At 34.1% G+C, this 22,990-nt stretch overlaps 1 protein-coding gene across 6 annotated transcripts in view; it reads right to left on the bottom strand.

Moving 5' to 3' along the window:
• Nucleotides 1-1,723: 1,723 nt before the first annotated feature.
• LOC137654749 (calcium channel flower homolog) overlaps nucleotides 1,724-22,990 on the bottom strand; it is a 65,694-nt gene continuing 44,427 nt past the window's right edge. The window contains exons 5-6 of one of the 6 annotated variants that reach the window (XR_011046709.1): nucleotides 16,417-16,581; nucleotides 1,724-7,161 (exon numbers count right to left, since the gene is read on the bottom strand). Coding sequence is in view for 5 of the 6 variants with exons in the window: in XM_068388672.1 (XP_068244773.1) it covers nucleotides 16,476-16,581 (106 nt within the window). In the remaining variant the exon portion in view is untranslated. Of the gene's footprint in view, nucleotides 7,162-16,416; nucleotides 16,582-21,825; nucleotides 21,924-22,990 lie in introns of all 6 variants that reach the window. The other 5 variants (XM_068388676.1, XM_068388677.1, XM_068388672.1 and 2 more) reach the window with 5 other exon arrangements.

Here is a 22,990-nt window from a genome sequence, read left to right as displayed (position 1 = left end):
AGACAGCAGCGAAGACCACGGTGTCTAAGAAGCCCTTTCCTGCCAAAGACGGGAAAGGCACTAAGTCCTCCAGGGGAGGAAAATATCCTAGAGGGAGCAGCTGAGGCTGCAAACGCTAGGATAGGCACTCCCCCTGCTTGTTCACCAGTAGGGGATGCATACATAGTTGCTCGGACAGGTGGAAGCAACTCGGGGCCGAACCCTGGACAATCTCCGTGATTCGTCTAGGATATCGCGTCCCGTTCATAACATCTCTCCCTCCCCTGACCAGGAATCCAGAGTGTATAGACTTCTTTGCCATGGGATCAGCAAAGGGGCTGGCCCTTCGGGCAGAAGTCCAGACCCTGTTGAAGAATGGCACTCTCCAGGAGGTCCTCGATGGGTCCCCAGGCTTCTTCAGTCGACTCTTTCTTGTAAGAAAGGCGTCTGGAGGCTGGAGACCAGTCATTGACCTCTCACCTCTGAACAAGTTTGTCAAACAAACTCCGTTCAGCATGGAGACAGCAGACACGGTCAGACTAGTGGTAAGACCACAGGACTTCATGTGCACACTGGACCTAAAGGACGCGTACTTCCAGATCCCAGTCCATCCTTCTTCAAGGAAGTACTTGAGGTTCAACCTAATCATCAGGAAATACCAGTTCAAGATGCTGTACTTGGTCTTTCCACAGCACCTCAAGTTTTCACCAGTGTCATCTTTTGCACCCAGGATTGGTATCCGTCTCCTTCGTTATCTGGACGACTGGCTAATCCTAGCAGACTCTGTGTCAACCCTTCAACATTGAGACAAACTTCTGAGGCTTTGCCAAGATCTGGGGATCATGGTAAATCTCGAGAAGTCCTCCCTGCTTCCTATGCAGAGACTCATATACCTAGCCATGATAATAGACACCAATCTCCACAAAGCCTTCCCATCAGACGACAGAATAGCAAGGCTGAGGAAGGTCGCAAGACCCTTTCTCAGACGAGAAGAACTTCCAGACGTGGTTACGCCTCCTTGGTAACCTTTCATCACCGGCCTGTCTAGTTCCCCATGGCCGCCTGAGGATGAGATCTCTCCAGTGGCGACTCAAGCCCAAACATTGACAGAGTTGAGTACCTGTGTGTAAACAAGGGTTTTCAACTTATCCTTGTGTACAAGTTGGGCATGGGGCTAAGCTAGATTTAGCAGCACTGTTGCCATATCTATGTCTTTGTTTATCCACCTCTGACATCACAACCATCCTGGTCTGGTATATATTTGCCCGATGGGAACTACATGGTTTTGTGGAGACACACCATGAGCTTGACCTGAAAATAGGCCTAACTCCACCTTTCTAAACAAGCTTCCAATAAAAACTTAACCGATCCACTCTTCGTCTAGGAAACCCTGACCGACTTAAAATAGAAACCTATCCTACCCTCTTCATACAGTTCTAGGAAACCCTGACCGACTTAAAATAGAAACCTATCCTACCCTCTTCATACAGTTCTTTCTTGCTGAGAGCAAACCCATCCATATCAATTTACTGGGCAACTGAAGTGAGGGACTAACACTTCTAATAAACAAATTTATGTTTGTCCCACTTCATTTCAGTAGATCCAGCTTTACAGGAAACCTGCCAACTAAATATTCGATGAACCAAAAAGTTTACTGTAAGTCCTGATTTGTATTCCTAAGGTCCTAACTTCTGCCTTTTTTTCATTTATATCTAGATGAATGGAAATTTGTTTGAAACGATAATAAATCGATCCACTTTATTGGGTACCACTAAATAACTTTACACAAATTCACATTTTGCTTAATGAACAATAAACATGGTGCAACATTTTCAAAAAGCCACCTAAAGAAACTAAAAACAAGGGCTTTACACTAAAATAATGCCGTTGTCTACAAAACTAAAAAAAGACTATTACAAATAAATGGCCCTTTTCCATATTATTTGTCAGTTACAGAAGGTTAAGAAGTTGTCAGTGTTTAATGTACATTGAACTGAAAAATGCAAGACATTAAGCATAGGTGCCTGACTCCCAAACAAGGCATTCTAATGTTCCAAAATTACCAAACTAAAAAAAACCTTATATAACAAAGGCTTTCCTTTTATTTATTAACAAGTACACCAATGGCAAGTCAATCCAGGCCACTATGTGTTAGTGGAGAATTGGAACTCTTAAGAGACTTTATACACAAGCAACATGGAAAAATCCACCACCGGGAATAATCTTTGAAGGCAGCCTTTGTCACAGAGGAAAAAAACTCCTTTTTACTAGATGCTGGAAAGCAGATCATATACCAATAAGCTAATAGTTCCTGAATTGTATTACCAATAACATCAGATACCTAACTACTGTATTATTTACATCTGACTGACACAATTAGACTTACACAAATGTACAGTATCTTACAGTCTCTTTAATGGATACATGCCTACTATTAACACATCATACATACAACATTTTCATAACATATGCAGGAATCGGTCCTTTATAACAACTCCAGTAAACATAGATTCTTTACCATAATTCTGTATTAAAGTATAAGTACACCATTTCAAATTAAAGGCTCAAAAAGATGTCAAGTACTCCGATACAAAATTCATATACAGTATCTGATAAAACAATTCTAAATTGGTTACAATACTATTAATAACTTCAAAACAAATCCGCTTTACAATTTGACACAAAGCATAAATGGTATGGAATGATTTTTTTTTTTCATTTTGCAATTTCATACATGACAGTAAAATGTTTCAGACATTAATTAATATATACCTTGGTGTTAACTTTAATAACTGCCAATTGTACACTAATTGCACAATCCTTCCATACTAGCCATTGATATCAGATCTTTGTGGCACTGCCAAAGGAAATATAAATTCATGCACAAGTGTATATATTTGTTCATGCTTCTATTAACAGATTAGAATTTACTACATTATCCAACAATGAACAATTTCTTGAATATACAACTAATAAACTCAATCCACACACTATGCCAAAATGAGAAAGCATAATGCTTTCACATATTGGTAAAAATACCAAATTCTCTCTAGTAAAAGTTGGTAACAAGATCCAATGAGATAAGGATTTTGGTGCTCTATAGAATCTATACTTTAACAGTTATCTCCATCATAATGACCATGTTTAGTTTTAGCTTTCAGTATCTACAGTACAAAGCACATATAAAATAAAACTAGAAATCTAGCTTTCATGATATGCAGTTTAATGGAATACGCTCTACCGTCAGCAAAACTTCTTATATCAGATAAGCAATGTGAATAATAATTTTTCATGATCAAAATAAATCATATCTGCCAAATAATTTGTTTGGAAGTCTGAATTATAATAATTTCCTATCTGAAATAAAAATTATTTGAATTTTTACCAATATTAATGACATTTACGACAGCACTGTGCTCGGATATTCTACTCAATGACAATATCCCTGGGAAAATGAATTCCGCTTTAAGTTACTTTACCAGAAATTAGATTCAGTGAAATCTTGGCTAAAATTACTTCAACAATATTTGGCTATATCATAATTATTTATAATCATACATAAATTTTCTAATCATAAAGAATGAGGTGACATCAGTACAGTAAAGGGAGGCACTTTTATAAATTATCATTTCTCCAAAACTATGCATAAATAGTATACTAACACCTCTTTTGTGGGGGGGGGGGGGTTTCTGGCATTTCTATATGTAAAAGGTACAAAATCAAGATTTCGTAACACTTAAAAAATGTCAAAAACTCACAGCCTAACTAAGACATTTCTATAAAACTCAAAGTTATGCAAATGCCTAATGTAGAGGAAGCAAGAGCAAATATATACAGCACGGCTAACTATCATTACAAAAAGGAACAATCCGCAGACGTTTCTGGTACAACAATGAACTAATTTGAAACTAGGAAAAACATTACCGAAAATATTCGCACTAACATTTGTTTGAATATATGTTCAACTTTAGAACTATCATAACAAGGCACAACTTCTTGAAATGCTGTGCAATGCATGGGTGAACCTCATACCTTGACTGAAGAACAAGATTTTTACAGCAATAATTCCCTTTGAAAATACTCAAAAGAAAATAAATAAATTATACTGGTATATGTAATAATTTGAAAAAAAAAAAAAACCTTAGCATTCTGGCAGAAATATTAAAAGACACCTTTTTGAAAATATGGAGCAACCCGAGAGTAAAAAAAATTAAAACTGTTTTAGAATATCACAAGATGATAATCCATGTTCGTCATCCCTGTGTGTTAGGAGGGGACACCGATTTAAAAAGTACATAAATCATCATCAACAAGAGATGCATGAGAAAGGTATCCATAATTCTAGCTCATGTTACCATACAAGACAAGATGAGGCAGAGCATAATGGCAGATTAATTTTTAAGAAGAAAAACAGGGAAATGACCTACATACAGAAGATGAAAGGGCAGAAGAGTGAATTTGTGTCTTCTTATTCTGCCAGCTTATGTTTACTCAAATAGATTAAATTGATTATCAAATATAAAAGTGTAAAGTAGTAAAGTTATAAAGTGAGTTAAACAAGACTTGCTATAACAAATAAATGTACTTAGAAAATATTCTGTGGACCTTTCACTTTCTGAAGTGTTTGTCCTAATAATATACGCATCAAAAAATCTTTTAAGTACAAAGAAATATATATATATAAAAAATACTATACACCCCAAATTAAAGGCAAAGTACTAAGAAGCAATTACATGGTTATACTGTACTCATATACACTGTATTTGTGTTTTTGAAAATAAAAGTACCATAATTAAAAAGCTTGCCTGAATTTAGATATCCATTTCTTTTTAATAGGATTTTTACAAGATGCGTGACAGCTCATTAAAGCATCCTTTTAGTGACTATTTTTGGTAAGCTGTAAAAAGTCTCTCTTTTCAATAAAAAATACTCTATCCAGAGCTATAAAGAATAAATGGGTTCAAGGACAAGTGCTTGAGCAGTGCTTACAACAGAGAACAAGAAAGACTCCTGGGAACCAGGCGGCAAGAGCAAGCTACATCATATATAAAAAAAAATTGCCTATTTTGAAATAATTCTATACTGAATAGTGCCGTGTATGCACTTAAAATAAAACTTAACAAAAAAATTCAAACTGGTAGGCTTTAAAAGTAACATCAAAATCCACAGCCTAATAAAATATTCTTGGGTATAATGTACTCCAAAAACAGGGTTATTTTATCTTTCAGCAGTAATTCAAATAAGTAAAGAGTCATAACACAAAATAAGTCACTTTCCATTAATACTGCTCTCATAATGGTCCTAAGTAGTGGTTCAAAAACATTACTTAAGATGTGAATTTCCATGCTTTTTAATGCAAACAACTTTAAATGACAAAAAAATGTGTAGCTGGACCTTAATGAATCAATACTGTGCAATATACAGATATGAAGCTTACTGAAATTTGTTAAATGATTTATCAAAATCTACCACATACCATTACAATGACTATGTAAAATTGCCATGAAAAAACTGAAAACAAGAAAAAAGTTATGGGGAAAAAAAGAAGAAAATTTGGACTTAAACTTTGATTCTGATCACAAAAGCAACTTAGATATGAAAAATAATGACGTTTGCATTTCTTGTAAGTGAGAAAAAAGGGGTTTCTCTTTCTGCATTAATTGATGAACAAATACTAAAAATTATTTATACATTATTTTCAAACAATCAAACTCATAATTTGAAAAAGAATTGGCACTGCTACTGATACACTGAATCCATCAGTTATAATGAAAATTTTTTTATAAATTTTCAAACATTTTTAATACATCCAATCATTAAATTCTTCGGAAGTTACTACACAGTATATCAAATAAGATCCAATATATTCATACAAAGAAACCTTTTCAGGCCACCCTTGTAAGAGTTAAGACTAACTCAAGTAGACTGATTGTAAACTATTTGATATCAATAATAGGATTGAATATAGTATAAGGAATCTTTTGACACATGGGGCAAGACTATTTTCAATAGCGGTATTTCATTAAACACCTGCATCAAACAATATCAAGTTTCGCAATAAATGGGGCACCACATGCTACAACCAGATTAATGTCTGTTATTAGTGTAATCCGGGCAGTGATTGGCAATGATCGTCTACCCAGTAGGCTGCTTATGCATGCATGACATTTTACATTTTTGGATGAAAATTTTGCTAAACTGAAAAATGCATCTAAAGATTGAACTTAAAAATGGAAGGAGTATGGAAGGAATGGCCATAATTTTCATGAACTAGTCTTCAAAATTCTTATATATATACTGCATAATTCACAATCTCATATACCATTAAATAACCAAAATTCTGCATAGCCAGCTAGTTACAGTTTAGAAACATGATCTCATCAGCAGCACTCGTATGAAAACAGATGTGGTTATTTTTTTCCTTCTAAAACATGCACTTACATCAGTAGTTTAACTTCATGCACCTACTGGAGTCACTCAATCCTTGTGTCTAGATATTTTGCACTCAGAAAAGGCAGTTTCTCAAGTTCTTTACAGAAAAATGCATTCTTACACTAGATACATTCTCATGATAGCCCACCAGCACTGTAAAATATATAATTGTATATATATACTTTTCCTGTTGTTCCTGTGATAAATTAATGTCCAGGAAAATAGCACGAGGTTTATTGTTACAATTTAAAGCTTGCTCAATAATTGAAAACCAAGCATCTCTCAGTTACTCTGTCAAAAATAAAAAAATACTCCTTAGTTCTATAGGTATACCTTAGTGTCATCCAGAATATTTTTGATGGTCTAAAATTATGCAAGTACAATAAAATACATGTCACCGTTGATTTAGAAGAAATGCTTACCAAAAATACAGTTTACTAATACAATACATAAACAAGTGTTTCAGTCATTCAAATGGCACAAATACGTGTATAAATACAAGGTTACATTCTGCTCCCTTCATTCATTTACTGGTACATGTAAAATACAGTTAGTGGGCCAAAAAAATAAGTTTCACTTTTCGCTACCCAAGCAAGGGTTGGAAGGTTTTGTTTCTAATATAAAAAAAAAAGAAAAAAAAATCTGTCGGGGAATCAAGCAGATGCTGGTGGCTGTTCAGCATCCACTAGTATGTCTTTTCCTGATCGAACAGACCCCTGAGCTGCTGCTATCATGTCGTCTCGAGATCCTCTGCAAATATCATAAATTAATCAATATATTTAGGTACAAGTTAAAATAATTTGTGGAAACTTATGCACTACAGTATATAATTATATTGTATCAACCTCCTAAATGACAGTACACACTCATCTTGGTTATCAGATTTATTACCTATACCACAAGTGGATAATATTCTATTATTTCTATTAACCTCCCCTGGTGTTCATATTGCTTTTTCACCAGAAGCTGTGCTTATTGTTTATCCGTAAAATTTCAAGAAAATGTATCCCATTTCCTTTAAATAGACACATGTCTCCAGCAGAGTAATGCGAGATGCTAACAGTTAATGAAAAGATAGGAAGTGCCAGGGATTCTTTGTTATTCCGCTTTCCTGTTGATTTGGTAATTGTAAGACATCCCTTCCAGACTGTGAGACACGCCAGCACCGTTCTTATAATACACATTTAACCAGCCAAGTTTTGTTACCGAGGAGCTTTAAAAGCTCTAAACTTAATTAGCTTCCGTTGTTAATCTCAGGAGGCCAAGAAGTCTTCACTTGCTGGCATCAAGTCTGACTTGTTGCTTACCGTACCCCAGCTTCCATAGTCAAGTCTAGTGGTAATGGTGTTTCATTCATTAAGGGTTTTGAATGTTCACTGTGCCGTACAGTTGAGACACACTCACAGAGGCTTTATTCCTTTAACTACTCAAGATCTTTCTGCTGCTAAACCCTTGCATTTCCACATTTCTAGTCACTCTTTTAGACAATTAGATGGCAAGGCAGAAGCCAAGAGTTGGTACAACAGTCTAGATCCATACATTCCTCCTCTCGCTTAAGTAAGAACTCCTATGCATCCTCGTTTTTCTTTAATGGATGGCACTTCATATTGTATGATTCTCTTGTCTGTTTAATGTTAAAGGTTAAAGGTGTCTGGTTTCAGTTCCAGTTCCATCAGAATAGATGCTCACCAGAATGTCAGCCGGGCAAGCCCAAACCCCCACTGTGGTGCCCTACCACAGCAGTAGCCTCCCCAGTAAACAGCTTAAACTCACGGCCTGGGCGGGGATCGATCTCTTGCCACGCGAATGCGAGGCAAACACGTTACCACTGTACTAGCCAGGTGACATTTCAGCTAAAGCTGATTAATTACTTAAAATAAGTATCTTCATCTCATACACATCAGTTCTCGTACTAAGGAAGCAGTAAATTAAAAAAAGTTTTGTATAGTCTTTAAGAGAGATTATTAAAAAGACTTAAATAAATTAGACTAAGATAAATTATTCAATAATATCCTAATAAGTTACTTAAGGTGTGTGGTTTATCTTGGATTAGATATGTATATAATCTTGAATTCAAAGTAAGGCTGTGCTACAGTCTTTTATCATAAGAGATAATTTTCAATATAGTGTAGTCCACGATTATAATATGTTTCCTGCCTTTGTACCCATCAGCAAGGACATTGTAGATTATTATAAATACTGTACTGTATCTCAATGAATTTTTTTAAAACTTTTGATATGCTGTATTTAAAGATACTGTATACTGTATATGATTAGTTTCAAGGATTTACCTTCAATTAATGGTTAATCTATTTATCAGTTACTTCGTTTCAAAGGACCTAAAAGAGCTTATTTGCAGATACAGTATTTAGTATTAGATATTTATTAACCCTTGATAATATGAAGTTAGACCACAAATCAATAATGGTAGCAGGGCAGACCACAGAAGGGTTTTTCAGACATACTGTATGTCGTCACTAGAACACATTCGAAACCAAAGGAGTACAACCCTGTTCCTGATAAGGAGGATGCTATTAATTTGGACAAATTGGAAGAAATTTGCGGACGTTCGGGATTTGATTTTAATTTTGGATTATCCGACCTTTTTCATATTCTGTCTCTGAGGAGGCTTGTGAAATATTTCAAATATCTTTAGAACAACAACCTGAAGTCCCACATTTCAAGAAGTATTTTGAAATTACTTGCTGTCAAAATGGCTGATTTATCAATCTAAGACCAATGAGCATAAAATTTTTATTGTTATATACAATTTGATTTTATTTTTGACCTATCGCTTTCCTTCACAGGCATCCCAACTCCACCACTGTGTGGGGGTAAGCAACATGAACTATCGGGCAAGATTCATAGAAATAGAGAGAATTTCAACTATTTTTTTTAATTCTATACACTCCTATGTTCATATACATGACCACCCTCTTCTTTTTTACTTCAAAATTGAATAACAAAGAACCCAAGGCACTTCGCCTCTTGCTATTTTACCGCAAATGTCATTACTTTACTATAAGTAAGTATCTATTGAAAGGAAAGATAACCTTTTTATTTTATTGGTAAACATCAATAAACCAAGCTTCTGAAAGAGGAATAATAAATTTTATTATGAAAATTTTATTTTTGATGTCACCCAAATGTCTAAAATGTGGTTAATCTATAACTCTAAAAATAAATAGGCTAGCCAACGCACATGACTATCTGCATTGTATATTGAAAATTAAAAAAACTGTAGAACCAACTATCAAAAAGAATATTGTTGAAAATGTTAACCTATGACAGCATAATGGTAAACAGACATGGTATTAGAAATAATTCACCATAATACAGTACGCTAAAGAAAAACCTAATTTCCAAGTAATGTTATCCGTGTAGACTAACATGCATATATATTTTTGGCCAAGTTTCCTTTATGGTGGTACAACATATTTTGTATCAATATCCATTATCATACCTTGTCTAAAAATTATTTTCACCATCCTAAAAAAGTAAAGAAATATCCTAATCATAAATCATTACTAAAAAATTTCTTTGGAAAAGTTGCCTATATTAATGACAAAAAGCCGTCAATGAACTATAAGTTAATTTCTTCTGACATATATATAGCTATTATCCAATACAGCACCTTTGCTTTCAAGAATTGCATGGGTATAAGAAGCCTTGGCACTAATACAAGCATGGAAAAACTTAACTAACTCATAAGTCTGTAGTGGAAGAAAGTTCAGATATGCTAAATATATGATTAAATTCTATGTCAAATATACACAGTACAGTAACCGTAGACTGACAGCCCCCTGTACTGTATATGAAATCCTACTATATTCATTTTACCCAATTCATAATGCATACTAATTCCTTTAATAATGAAGACTATTTTTCAAGAAAATTAGGTTTTACTGTATACAGTACTATTATTACAAAAATTACCGAGTGAGACATGTAATTTGTTTACATGATTGGAGATATAAAGCAATGTAATGTACTAGTACGATGGAAACAGTACTTTAAAACTCTTCTACATTTATTAAAAGGAATGAAAATGTTGGCATAATAATATGGGAAGTATTTATGAATTTGGGCCATGACCCAGCACTGGGTCCTGGGTTATCATTTTGCCATAATGAGAACAGGTGGAGAAAATACATAAGAGATGCTTAAAAGGACCTTCAACTGAGATTTATAAAAGCACCAAACCAAAATGGAAACAAAACCGCATGCATGCCTGTCATCCATAAGCTTAAACATAAAAAATAAATGAAGGAAGACTGGAGACATGATAAGGAAAGCCTAAAGTTTCAATCAGTGCAAAAAAAAAGGATTTACAGTAAAATAAAGATTATGAAAGAAGATTATTCCTTTAAGCATGCTTTAAAAATTTAGAAAGGAGGAATTAGAAATGCTGAAAAAATTTAACATTAGTGACATGGGTCATAAATACAAAGTGTCTTTATAAAGTCAACTACTGTACAGGAAAAGTAAAATGCTAAGATAAAGAGATAATACTATCCTACATATCTGTGGATGTTGGAGAAATATGAACAGGAGGACATAACAATAAAGAAAGAACTGGACTCACCAAGTCAATGAAGTTATATGTACTTAACCACACAACTAATGTACATTAAGAATAGAGTGAAGCAGGTTTATCCTAAGAATTTAATACCAATATTGATGGCCATGAAGGATACAACAGAACACATTGTTTATAATAGTAAAGGAGGAAGCTACGGTACATATACATATAAAGAACTAAGCTTCTAAGAACAACTATATACAGATGCCCTAGTTATGGTGCAAGAATCAGAGGATGATATCTGGGGGAAAAAGGTCCTATCATGAGAATGACCATGTGACAGCTGTAAGAATGGTGACAGATTGAATGTAGTACAACAAATAGCCACAAAACATTTTACAAAATACTGTATCTAAGTAGTGGATCTTTTATGCCTAAAATGTAATATGATAGGAAAGAGAACAAATTAATGTGGAAAACTATGTTGAGATGTCAATCAAAGTAAAGCAACATTAATGAAATGGAGGTATACCTGGTAATGATAATCTCCCATTAGTACAGAGAGCAGAGATGTAGTATTGGTACATAGGGGTCGTAGTACCCAGGTAATGCAAACATGGGAGCCAACACACAAAATGAAGATTATGAAAAGTGACCACAAAATTTTAAGATTTGATTAGGTTATAAATGACCATGAATTCTATGAAAAACTTGAACTATGAGTAAGAGAAGCTGTAATCACCACATTACATACATGATAAACATCCTAGATGGTCCTTCAAAAATTATTGACCTCTTAGTAGAGAGAAGTTATGAGGAAATGCATGCAGTACATGAATGGTCTTCAAAATCAGTAAATTTCTGCTATCTTACATGGGATTTTTCCTTCCCTGAAATACAAAACCTGTCCAAGTAGGCTAATAAATGAAGCATTTCCATACCAATGTAAAAGATGTCAAAAAGTACTTTAAGTGAATTTGTGTAATCACCTTTTTTAATATCCATTCTATAGAAATTATGTATCTACTTTTAATGGTAGTAACCAAGATGCCTTTAAAATTTTGAAGAACTGCTAAAATTTCATGTAAATAAGCTCATTTCTCACAAAATAAAGAAAAAAATTAATAAAAATTCTTGCTTGTATTAACCAAAGCTTCAACTGATGACCACTTCTGAAACTTTTTTGGCCTTGTACTTACTATTTTTCTGTACTTCTTCATATTTAGTACTTACAACTAACAGTCTTCCAGAACTTAAGACAATAAGAGAGAAGAAAATGATAGTTACCTTCACCAGACAAATCAAGACATATTTTAAGACAAAAGGATAAACTAAAAATAAAAAAAACAATTAAAAACACAGAATACATTTTAATGTTCCTTAAACACAAACCACTTATTCTACTTATGATATACTGTCTTGTGATAAATGCTGTAAGCTAGAGTTTAGTCAATACTACTATATTCTGAAAACATGCTGAGTCTTCATTTCAGGAAAGAATATGAATTAGAAGGTATCCATTAATAAATAAATATATAAAATTTATTAACTTAGCATCTCTCTTGCAGAAACAAGACAATTTGGCAATGTAAAACAAGTGATAATGCTGTAAAATCAAAGCCATTAAGCCTTTCTAATTAATAAAGCAATTTTGCCTATTTCAAGTGTAATCTTGTCTACACAAACCCTACTCTTATATAGTGTATGGAGTACCTTTAAAACTATGATAGGCTTGGCTAATAATGAAACTAAACAAATTTCTCTTTAGGGTTAAGGTAGCCAATTGAAAACTTTCCTGTATGGCAGTCAGTTGACCAGAAGTTCAAAACCAGCTCAAGCTCGGTAGTTTGTCTTTAACCTTTCCATTCTTGTGAGCTAAGGAGGGGGGTGGAGCCTATTAGTCTACCTGCCAAGTCATCCGCAGCCTGGCCCTCCCCATCCCCGGTCCTAGTTTGATGGAGAGGGGCCTGGGCCCTGATCATATGAACAATATATATGTTTAGTCTCTAGGGTATTGTCCTTGTGACTCCTTTCCCTTGCCTCTGCCATTCTTGAGCAAACTTTAAACCTTCAAGCTGTTGGAAAGAGAAGCTGTATCCTCCAAATTACACGAACGTTTGTAAAAGACTAAATGGCCATTTCACATTTTCTACTACCAGTGGACTGATGCACAGTTGATGCTAAAAATTTAACATTCAATAAATAAAATAAAAATGGATAGAAGTCAAGATGTACCAATTTTTGTGCTGTAATTCACTTTGTTAACCACTTAACTTTTTTTATAGAACAATGTAAAGTATAACATACACATACTGCATATCACAAGTACTGTACGCAATATACTGTACAGTGCTTCATCCACCTCACCTCACCACTGAATTACTGGCACCACAACTGCATTACTGGTGTCACCAATGGCACTGGGATCACCACTGAAATCCCTGGTGTCGCCACTGGTACGACACTGGGTACACTAGTGCAGTTAGCCTTAGGTACAAACTCCCTCAAGACATTGAGGGCTTATCTGCAAGACCTAAACCTAAGGAATGCCAAGATTTCCTTCGGTCACTTGCCATCAGTGGTTTGCATGTTCGAGCTTACAGCACGTGTTTGGAGTGCAGCAGTTATCTCGCATTACAAAACCTTGAAAATAACTCCCAAATGTGGATCAGAGTTTTCCTAATTCTGAAGCATAATCAGGACTAAGCTAGAGAAGTATACCCAGAAGCTCCAGTATGGCAAACATGTTGAGTAGCATTAAGTGCTAAACAGGATTGCTGGCAATTCATGTGCTCGCCAAGAATAACATCACAGATGACTTAGCGCTCTCGCTCCTCAGAGAAAAATGCCTGCCTATAGGAGGCCAAGATCTAAAGTTAGTATAAAGGGAATAATTTTCAATAAGGGTGATTGCATATACTGTACTGCTGGTTATCATAAACAAAAGCAGTCTGATACACACTTCCATTCCTGTTTTCTTCCCTTATCATTGTATACACAAAGCCAGTATCACCATTAAAAGCTAAAAACTATAAGAAAAAGCTTAAATAGCTTTTGATGTGATGCAACAGTAGGTTCGTTCTCGTTGCAGTTGAAGATAAAAGTGAAGTGTCTTTTGACAGGGATTGGGCAGGGGAACTTGCCTGTGCTCACCACCCCTCATTAACTACCTTGTTAATGATTTTAACAGCCATTGCAGCTCCTATGAAGACATTCCCCTATTCTAGAGGATGTGTATGATTAGAAACAATACAATATTTGTAAATTAGCCAATCTCCCACCACAATTTTTTTGCATAGGTGAGAAAGCAATTAATGATTATAAATACTGTGATTAATTTCACTTAGTGTTGCAGCTTTTTCCCCCACAACAAAGAAATTTCTGTGACCAGAAACCATTGTTTGTAGGACTCTCCCCTTAACTACAGAGATGGTGGCATTAATGTCTTGTATTTCTGATCTGTTACTCTAAAATTACTGGCTTACTGTTCAGGGATGATACTAGGACCATCCCTGATTCTCTCATTCAGATAAGATTGCTCAAAGGGGTGACTTCATTGTAATTTAATCTTTTGCCAACATAATGGTTTGGCTATCTCCCAGAAGCTCCATGACAACAGACCACATCAATTAGCTCCCTAATGTCTTTGCACCAGGAAGCAGAGCAGGTTACTCACTATACAGTATGTCTGCATAATCAACTGCACAGGGTCAGGAGTCTTTTCTATATTCATTTCACTTAAATTACAGTTTTGGTCTTTTACTTAAATTACAGTTTTGGTCTTTTAAAGAGAGCTAGCCAAAGACCTGCTATTTTGTTATTTGCACTGCTGTTTTTTGTTTAAATGACTATTTGTCATTTCTAAGGATCCTACCTTCTGTTCTGTTGAGTGCCTGCTTTGATGTTTTTTTCTTCTTTAATATTCTCATATAAATTCTGGCTCACTTGGAATACTAATGCTAGTAGTAGTAGTTATAAAAATAATAAAATACCTTGCTCAGTATTGTCTGGATCCATCTTCATTAATTTCCAAACAAATTTCATCACTTATCGGACTGTCCTTACTCAAACCTGTTGTACTATCATACTGCCAGTCCAAGGCATATGCCTTACAAGTCAGATAACTCTATGGGAATTCAAGTATGGGTTTGCATACCTAAAAAAAAAGTTTTTTTTCCCAGTTACGTAAGCTGAAAATGTAGCAGTTCTTTTCACCATTAAAGTTCATCTAATATCAAATGACTGTAATCTGCTATAATCTTGCTTTCACTACATTCATAACAAATGGAACATCTATGCAACAAAGCATGTTATAAACTTATTAAATTAAACTTGTTGAGCCATTCTCTCAATTGCTGTCCAATACACTGAGATGACCATACCTTTGTTGTTTGTCTTTCATCATTATTCTTAGGTAATTTAACCATGTCACGGATGTAATTACCTGGTACAACTGAGCTGGTATTAAAGCGTTGAGATGCACTTGCCGAGTCAAAGCATTCTGTAATGTTTATGTTCTAACAATGCCAAAATTTTCCTTGCCATGACCCAAAGGTTGAATGTTGTCTTTCATTTCATATTAGACAAACTTAAATATTTCAAGAACTAATTCTACAGAAATGCCTGACTTCATACTATTAATGTACAGTACCTTAAATCTTATTTTAATACCCTTCAGGTCCAAAAATCTCTGTATAAACTAACTGGTACTTAGTAATATAATTGTGTTGCTTCAATCTAAAACAATGGCATGCAGGAATACTCTGAAAACATACCTGCAACCCATATAACCTTTAGATATGAAGACGTGTATAACATAATGCCGATAGTGAATATCAAATATTCATTTTTCAAGGATTAAGTGAAGCACCTAATAACCAGAATAATCATGAAATGAGAAAGAGCTCTATACTCACAGTTCATTGAACTATCATTGTATATAACAAGTAAATGAAGCTGCTATGTAAACAAAATGGCAGCATCTTTGACTCAAAATCAAATGTAATGCCTTTTTTCAGCATTACATTTCAATGAAAACTCATAACTCACTATTTAGAGGTAAAAACATTAGACAAACATTAAGACTAATGAAGATAAATTTAACATACATAGCACACCAAAATTAAATCATAAATTATGTGGATCAGACTCCCCCTAGTGGGGAGTACTAACAAATAGAAGACTTCTTTCATATGTAGTACTGACTAGTTAACTCCTTGCTAACTCAGCACTAAACCAGCAAGTTTAGCTTAAGGAAATTAAGACTGGCTTACTTTGAAATAACTAAATGTACCTTCTGTAACTACCAATGCAATGTCATGAGTAAAAAGCAGTTACTCTTGTTAATAGTAAATTTTCAGCGATAAGTCATCAGATTACCTTAAGTTTTATGCATGCAAAGCCAAGAAAAACAAAGCAATCAAGGGATTCTAATTCTGCTACTTTTCATGCATCAAAGAGTTAGATGTTAAGAAGAAACGAACATGTTAGTAGCTGGTTATCAAAATGCTGGATGGTACTTGTAACTGAGCCATTACTGGGCTCAAGTAGAGCGCCAAGCCTCAGGGTCGTCCACTAGGATGGCACTTTGAGAGTTGGCAGGCCCAGTGTTTTGCTGGGCTGCGGCGATCATGTCCTCTCGGCTACCCCTATTTGTGATATTATTGACATTTACCAATCATGACCATATCATCAAGATATTATACGAGAACCAAGTTCTGAGAGACTACCTGTGACACTGGACATTTTTCTTATAAATCAAGTTTTAAAAATAAACCATGTTAGTAACCATTTAATACTGTTATCTTACGGCAATTTTAAAACCTAGTACAAGTTAAGTGTTAAAACTGCTTTCCCTGCACTTAGAGATCAAGGACTATGAACAAAAAAATTCATGGTTTTGAAACATACAGAAACAAAAAGTTATATACAAGTTTTTTTTGCCCATATTAATCTAAAAATGGTAAAAAAATTAATGGTTTTGAAACATACAGAATAAAAAAAGTTACAGTATATACAAGTTTTTTCTGCCCTTATCACGTAGTTAAACTATAAAAGGTAAAATTCTTCACCCTAACAATCCTCTTGACAATATGAAACCTTTGAAAAGTAGTTTTCCGAATTTATCACAAATGTGGATTGACAGCGCATGCTGTAGTGTATGTTCGTTATAACTGATTTAACAGCTTATCCAACAAGCGTGATGCATTATACTTTGCTTAGACATGAGAACAGATGAAATAAACTACAGAATCATCTACGAATATGAACAACCATATATGATGTTTCTATGAGAAATTCAAGTAACCTGGATACCAAAAATGTTGATCAATGTACAAAGTCAAACAATATTTCGGAGAGAAAAAAAAACTAACCATTCAATCAATATTTCCAGCCGACTACAACTTCTATAAGACTTTTCAACTCAAGATGAATTGAATTATACTAAATTCCCATATTCTTAATAGCTGACAGATCAAACTTTTGGGGAGAGGTCGAGAAAAATATGTAGAATGATTTCTAATTAGAAATTAAACTTGAGGAGCAGATTCCTTAATCAAATGTACTTAAAATTATTAACTACTGACTGTCAGTGATGGTAAATAACTTGGAAATGAAAGAATACTAAAATTAAAGTATGAACATAAGATACAGAAGGAAGAAAGTTTTGATTAAAATTGTTGAAAACAAAATAAAGGTATGAACATGAGATACAAAACTGGAGATGGTTTAGAATAAAATGGAAGAAAAGAATGGGTCAGAAAAAGTTTCCCAAAAAACTAAGACAGGAGAAGGAAGCAGACTTGGCATCAATAATGTATAACGACATGAGAAAACACTATTATAAAGTACAGTAGTACTTCGATTTACAAGTGAGTGATTACAAGCAAAATAAATAAAATTGGTTTACGAGTATTGAATCTTTGTGCAAGCAAAAATTTCCCTCCGTAAGCATATTTTTGTGGAGAGGTACTGTAAGAACAAGACCATCATGCAGTGTACAGAATTTCTCTGAAGTAGAGAGACCAGGAGGGACTGTTGCCATGTAGTAATTTTTTATCAAATTTCTGTGTCAGTTGTTTTTTACAGTACCGTTTCTATTTTGCATTAAAAATTTTGTATTCATTTCTGGTCCTAGGGGTTTTGAATTGATCAATAATTGCCATTAAAACCCTTTAAAAATGAGTGCATATGCATTTCAGAGTACGAGCTCGCTCTGAGAAGAAATTAAACTCGTAAACCAAGGTACCACTGTATGACTAACATGTCTTATGCCAGACACTGCTGAATACTCTAGATAAAGTAAAGACATTATGACAAAACGCTGTTTACTGCAAATAGATAATTATTCAGTATAATGATATAGTTACCAGTAAACCTGGGTATTATGGAAACCTTAGGGTGATCTCAGTTAGCTGGATTTGATGATTAAGTTAGGAGAAAGCAAGATATAAAGAAAGTTAGCACTGAGACATTTTATTTTGAGAAGGGCTGAAACCTGTCTCAGAGAGGAACAGTTGGTACCCAACAAATATGAACAATAATGCAAACAAAGGTAGTAAAACACTAGTGCCAATTTCTAGTCCCGCTAGTCGTAAAATATGATGCTTTCATACAGCTTTCCATGAAAGGGGGACAGAGAAACATTAGGAGAATTTGCTTTTTTAAGAGTAAAAAAGCTAAAGATACAACAGTACACTTAAGAGGAAGGCGGATTTTAAGGGTAACGGTGGCGAACTTTATTGTTAAAGGAGTTCCTTTTCACCAAACATGAAAAACTACCAAAATCAAACCCAAGATAACTGACAGCCTCAAAATTTAGAATGTGGGAAAAACCTATGCAAATTCTGAAGAGACAGGACTATAAATACTGGAGGGGAGGAATGAATAAATGTCTCCTCCATCAACACACAATGGTTTAAGAGCAGACTCAACAATAAGTTTAACTAAATATACCGTGCGTGTAAGCTACCACATGATCCGATATGGCATATAATAGATTCTCTAAAACCAACGGAAGTCGAGCAGGGAATATACCCAATTACACCATTGCCTTGCTGTCTAAACAAGAGAAGTGCCAATTTCCTAATTTAGGTCAAAGACATTATGGATAAGTAAACAAACACCGATACAATATAAAGGTGAATATTTTAACATATAAAAGGAAAGTAAACTTGTAAAGTATGAAGAATTTGTAAAACAATAAAGAAATGTATCATATATATTTTAATGTTGCTGTTCTGTTATGATTGACTACGAAACACATGCTCAACGTTGTTGTATATATGTCACATATACTTAATGGGTCATTTTGATGGACACTAACAAGCCAGTTTGAAATTTAAGATCAGACAAGCCACACGGCTCAGTAGAGAAATAAACTGGCACCGGTTATTTAAACGTTTTCCTGTACTGATGACAGTATGCTCTGCTGTTAACTTTCCGTGTTGACACAGACAATGATAGACCAGCAACTCGTTCACATCTACATAGCCAATCCAAAACACTGCCTTCAACATAAGCCAGTATTTTCTGCAGATGGAGTACGGAGGAATATTCCATGATATATCATAGGCAATTGATTGAACATCTGAGCTACATGAAAAAAATACAATAAAAAAAAGAGAGAGAGAGAGAGAGAGAGAGAGAGAGAGAGAGAGAGAGAGAGAGAGAGAGAGAGAGAGAGAGAGAGAGAGAGAGAGAGAGAGAGAGAGAGAATTATTGTTGATCTCCATGCTGTAAATAATATCTCACTTCATGTACTTTATAATAATATGTGGTGTTAACAGACGCACACATTTCATAACTGACGACACAACAGACAAATCTGCCGCCTCAGTGACTCGGCACGGGCTGAAACATGGCAACATCCTGTGAGGGGATGTACCTGGAATTGACTGCTCATAAACCTTGGTTTAAGATTAGTGAGACTACAAGGACTAGGAATTCATAACCAATATTAAAGCTCCTCTATTTGAAAATTGGCCAACTACCTGCAGAAAAAGTTGTTTAAATACAGATTTTTGTTTAGTATTTGTCAGCTGACTCCCCAACCCAGCTCCATCCCCCACAATGAAAAATATTCAATGCTATTTATACTATATAGGACAAATACAGGACAAAATATTATGAGCAAGGTATATAGAAAAATTTTTACAGTATCATTATCTAGTCAAAATTTTATTTAAGAAAGCATTAGACAGAAGTCTCTGATATAGAATTGCTACTTTCATATGCTTATTACTTAATAGAGTTTACTAGTTTTATCATGTGAAAAACAATGAAAAATAATGTTTGCATGCCACAAAATATACAGTATCAATAATCAAACTCTACAGAAGGTAATCTTTCAATTCCGATAGCATCCACTACAGCATTTATAATCAGTTGAAAATGTTCATTGCAAATATAAAAAAAAAAATATATCAAAGACAATTATCAAAAAACCTTAAAAATCTAATAGAAAAAAATATGCTTCTTTGAGACAATTATCAAAAAATCTTAAAAATCTAATAGAAAAAAATATGCTTCTTTTAGACAATTATCAAAAAATCTTAAAATTCTAATAGAAAAAAATATTCTTCTTTTAAAGTCCATTAGTATTTAGCTGGTCCCTTCCCAAGAAAGCGTGCAGATCATTATTTTTTCAGTGTTCATTCTTCATTATTATTCTAATTTTCCAAGGGCCTACATTAAATTACAGCCTGTCATAGAATTATATATGTTAAAAGTCTATATTAATAACTATTCCAACAAGGAAATCACAGTGCACAACGCTCAAGTGTACTGAATACTACCCCAAAGATTTTTAAGCTAAAGCGTTTTATGGCGAGCATTTTGCAAATTTTAACTTTGAGAAATAACCTGAAATTAGGCATAAAAATTGTTTAAAAAAAGTTGTATAATACAGAAATATTTGATATTAAATTCATCATATAGAACATGTGAAAACAAATTGCAAGTGCTTCCTTTGCAGGTTTGGGCAGAAATAGCTTTATTCTTTATTTCAATTGCTAGGCTTTTGTTTATTTCAATTACTATCAAAACAGGTTTTAGTCTATTTCTATTACTATCTTAGCTAATCCTATTAAGCATGATTCCCATCTCCAAGCTCATCCTTCCAAAGTCAAAAAGTGTCCAAAGCACCTCCATGTGTTTAAGGCTACCATCATTTGACTTTCCAAACTATATCATCCTTACCATATTAAATTCAAATACCATCTTAAGTAGCCCCAAGCCTAAAATTTCACACACAATCTCAAGAAGGTGCATGATGGAGCTTCAAATACCACAAAACACTATAAAATTCCGAGCAACTTATACCATTCCAGTGAAATGCTCATTGATGGTGACCAAATTATAAATTTACTATGCTAGTCTCCAAGCAAAAGTATTGAAATGCTACTCACGGAGAAAGGAAAGACTTGCAAATAAAGTTTGAGGTTAGAAGTTGATAATGATAGGTCCTCAGCAACTATAACAAGAGCTTTCTAATCTAAATAAAATAGTTCCTTAGAAAAACTAAAGACACCATCTAAGGAAAAGACTGCTGACAACTGATATAGTTGCAGGGAATACATAGAATTAGAAATAAAAAAAAACTGTAAATTCTGTGATTTTGTAAACCAATATGCTGCACAACCACATGCCTTCATCATTCGCGTGATATGGGTGTATTCTGAATGTAAAAATAATCCATTGTATGATCACTACAGAAGAGTCAAGAGATCAGACAGAAATCATTTACAGAAAAATAATAGTCCTATCGGCATAGCTTACGTTTGGAATTTATTGCCTTGCTGCAGTAGGATAGTATTAGAGTACTGTATCTGTTAGACGCAAGCACATACATATTTAAATGAACTAGGTACAATGGAGAACGATATACATACTGCTACAGAAACTACAGGATTCAAAACCTTAAACAGCAGGAAGCCCATTCTGAGAGTGAGATGAAGCTGGAGTTGAGATATGAGCAGCCCTCTCTCCCCTGTTGGACATCAAAAATTTACATCTCTATATATAAAAAACATAAACAGGAAACGTGACATGGTTTTGCTTTCAAAAATTATTCAAGCAATCAAATGTTTTGAAAACCCTTTTCCCAAGAAAACATAAAATCAAGAGATGTTAGATGAAAACAAATCATATTACAGAGTTAGGACAGTTTTCTAGCTTATGCCAGTGTTCAGTGTTTTTGAAACCTTGTGATCAATTGCCACTCCAGTGTAAAGTATATAAGAATATTCCTTTACTTCTACTGCAGTCTGACAAAACTTGGTCCTCTCAGTTCATAGATCATATAAATTAGCATGAAACAAACCCATACAAGACCTGAGGTAGATATTATGACTGATATTTGATACCACTGTACAAATATCATTATATCATACACTACTGCAACTCTTTTAAAAAAGCGTATTAGTAATTTTCAGCATTCCCAAACACAATGAATAATCTTGTTTTGGACATGAAATTTAGTCCACTCTACAACAGCATTAGATTACAGATGCAACCTAGGATATGTCCAACACCAAATGTCTGTCGCTGTAAATTACCATCCTAAAAATACACACACACACAAAGCAACTGCTACAGACCTCAACACCATAATTCTTTTAATCTGTATAAAAACTTTCCATCAAAATTGTAATTCAGCTTATGTCATAAACATACTTTTCAGCTGTGACTAATCTATGAAATCATATCATATACTCTTTTGCCTCCTCTTACACAAACAATAAACTTAAAAAATATAGTACTATGTACAACATCTAATGAAAATCCAGATATAAAAAATATTCACTTATGAGAAAATATAATTTTGATACTAATTCTAAACTGCACTGTATAGTATGAAGATCAATATTCAACTAAATACTAAAAAAAATTTCATTTATATTGATAATACTATGGTTCGATTAATCAGACACACACATGGACACCACCTTAAATCTGAAGAAAATTATTTATATCATTAAGACAGGGACTAACTTGAAACAAATATCAAGAAAACTTGCAGTATACTGTACTTTATTAAATTAAAGTTAGAGCAAA

This window comes from Palaemon carinicauda, chromosome 15 (genome assembly GCF_036898095.1).
Source record: "Palaemon carinicauda isolate YSFRI2023 chromosome 15, ASM3689809v2, whole genome shotgun sequence".
In the NCBI taxonomy this organism is placed as follows: domain Eukaryota; kingdom Metazoa; phylum Arthropoda; class Malacostraca; order Decapoda; family Palaemonidae; genus Palaemon; species Palaemon carinicauda.
Note: the sequence above shows the minus strand (reverse complement) of the source record. Positions and strands in the feature narration are given on the sequence as shown.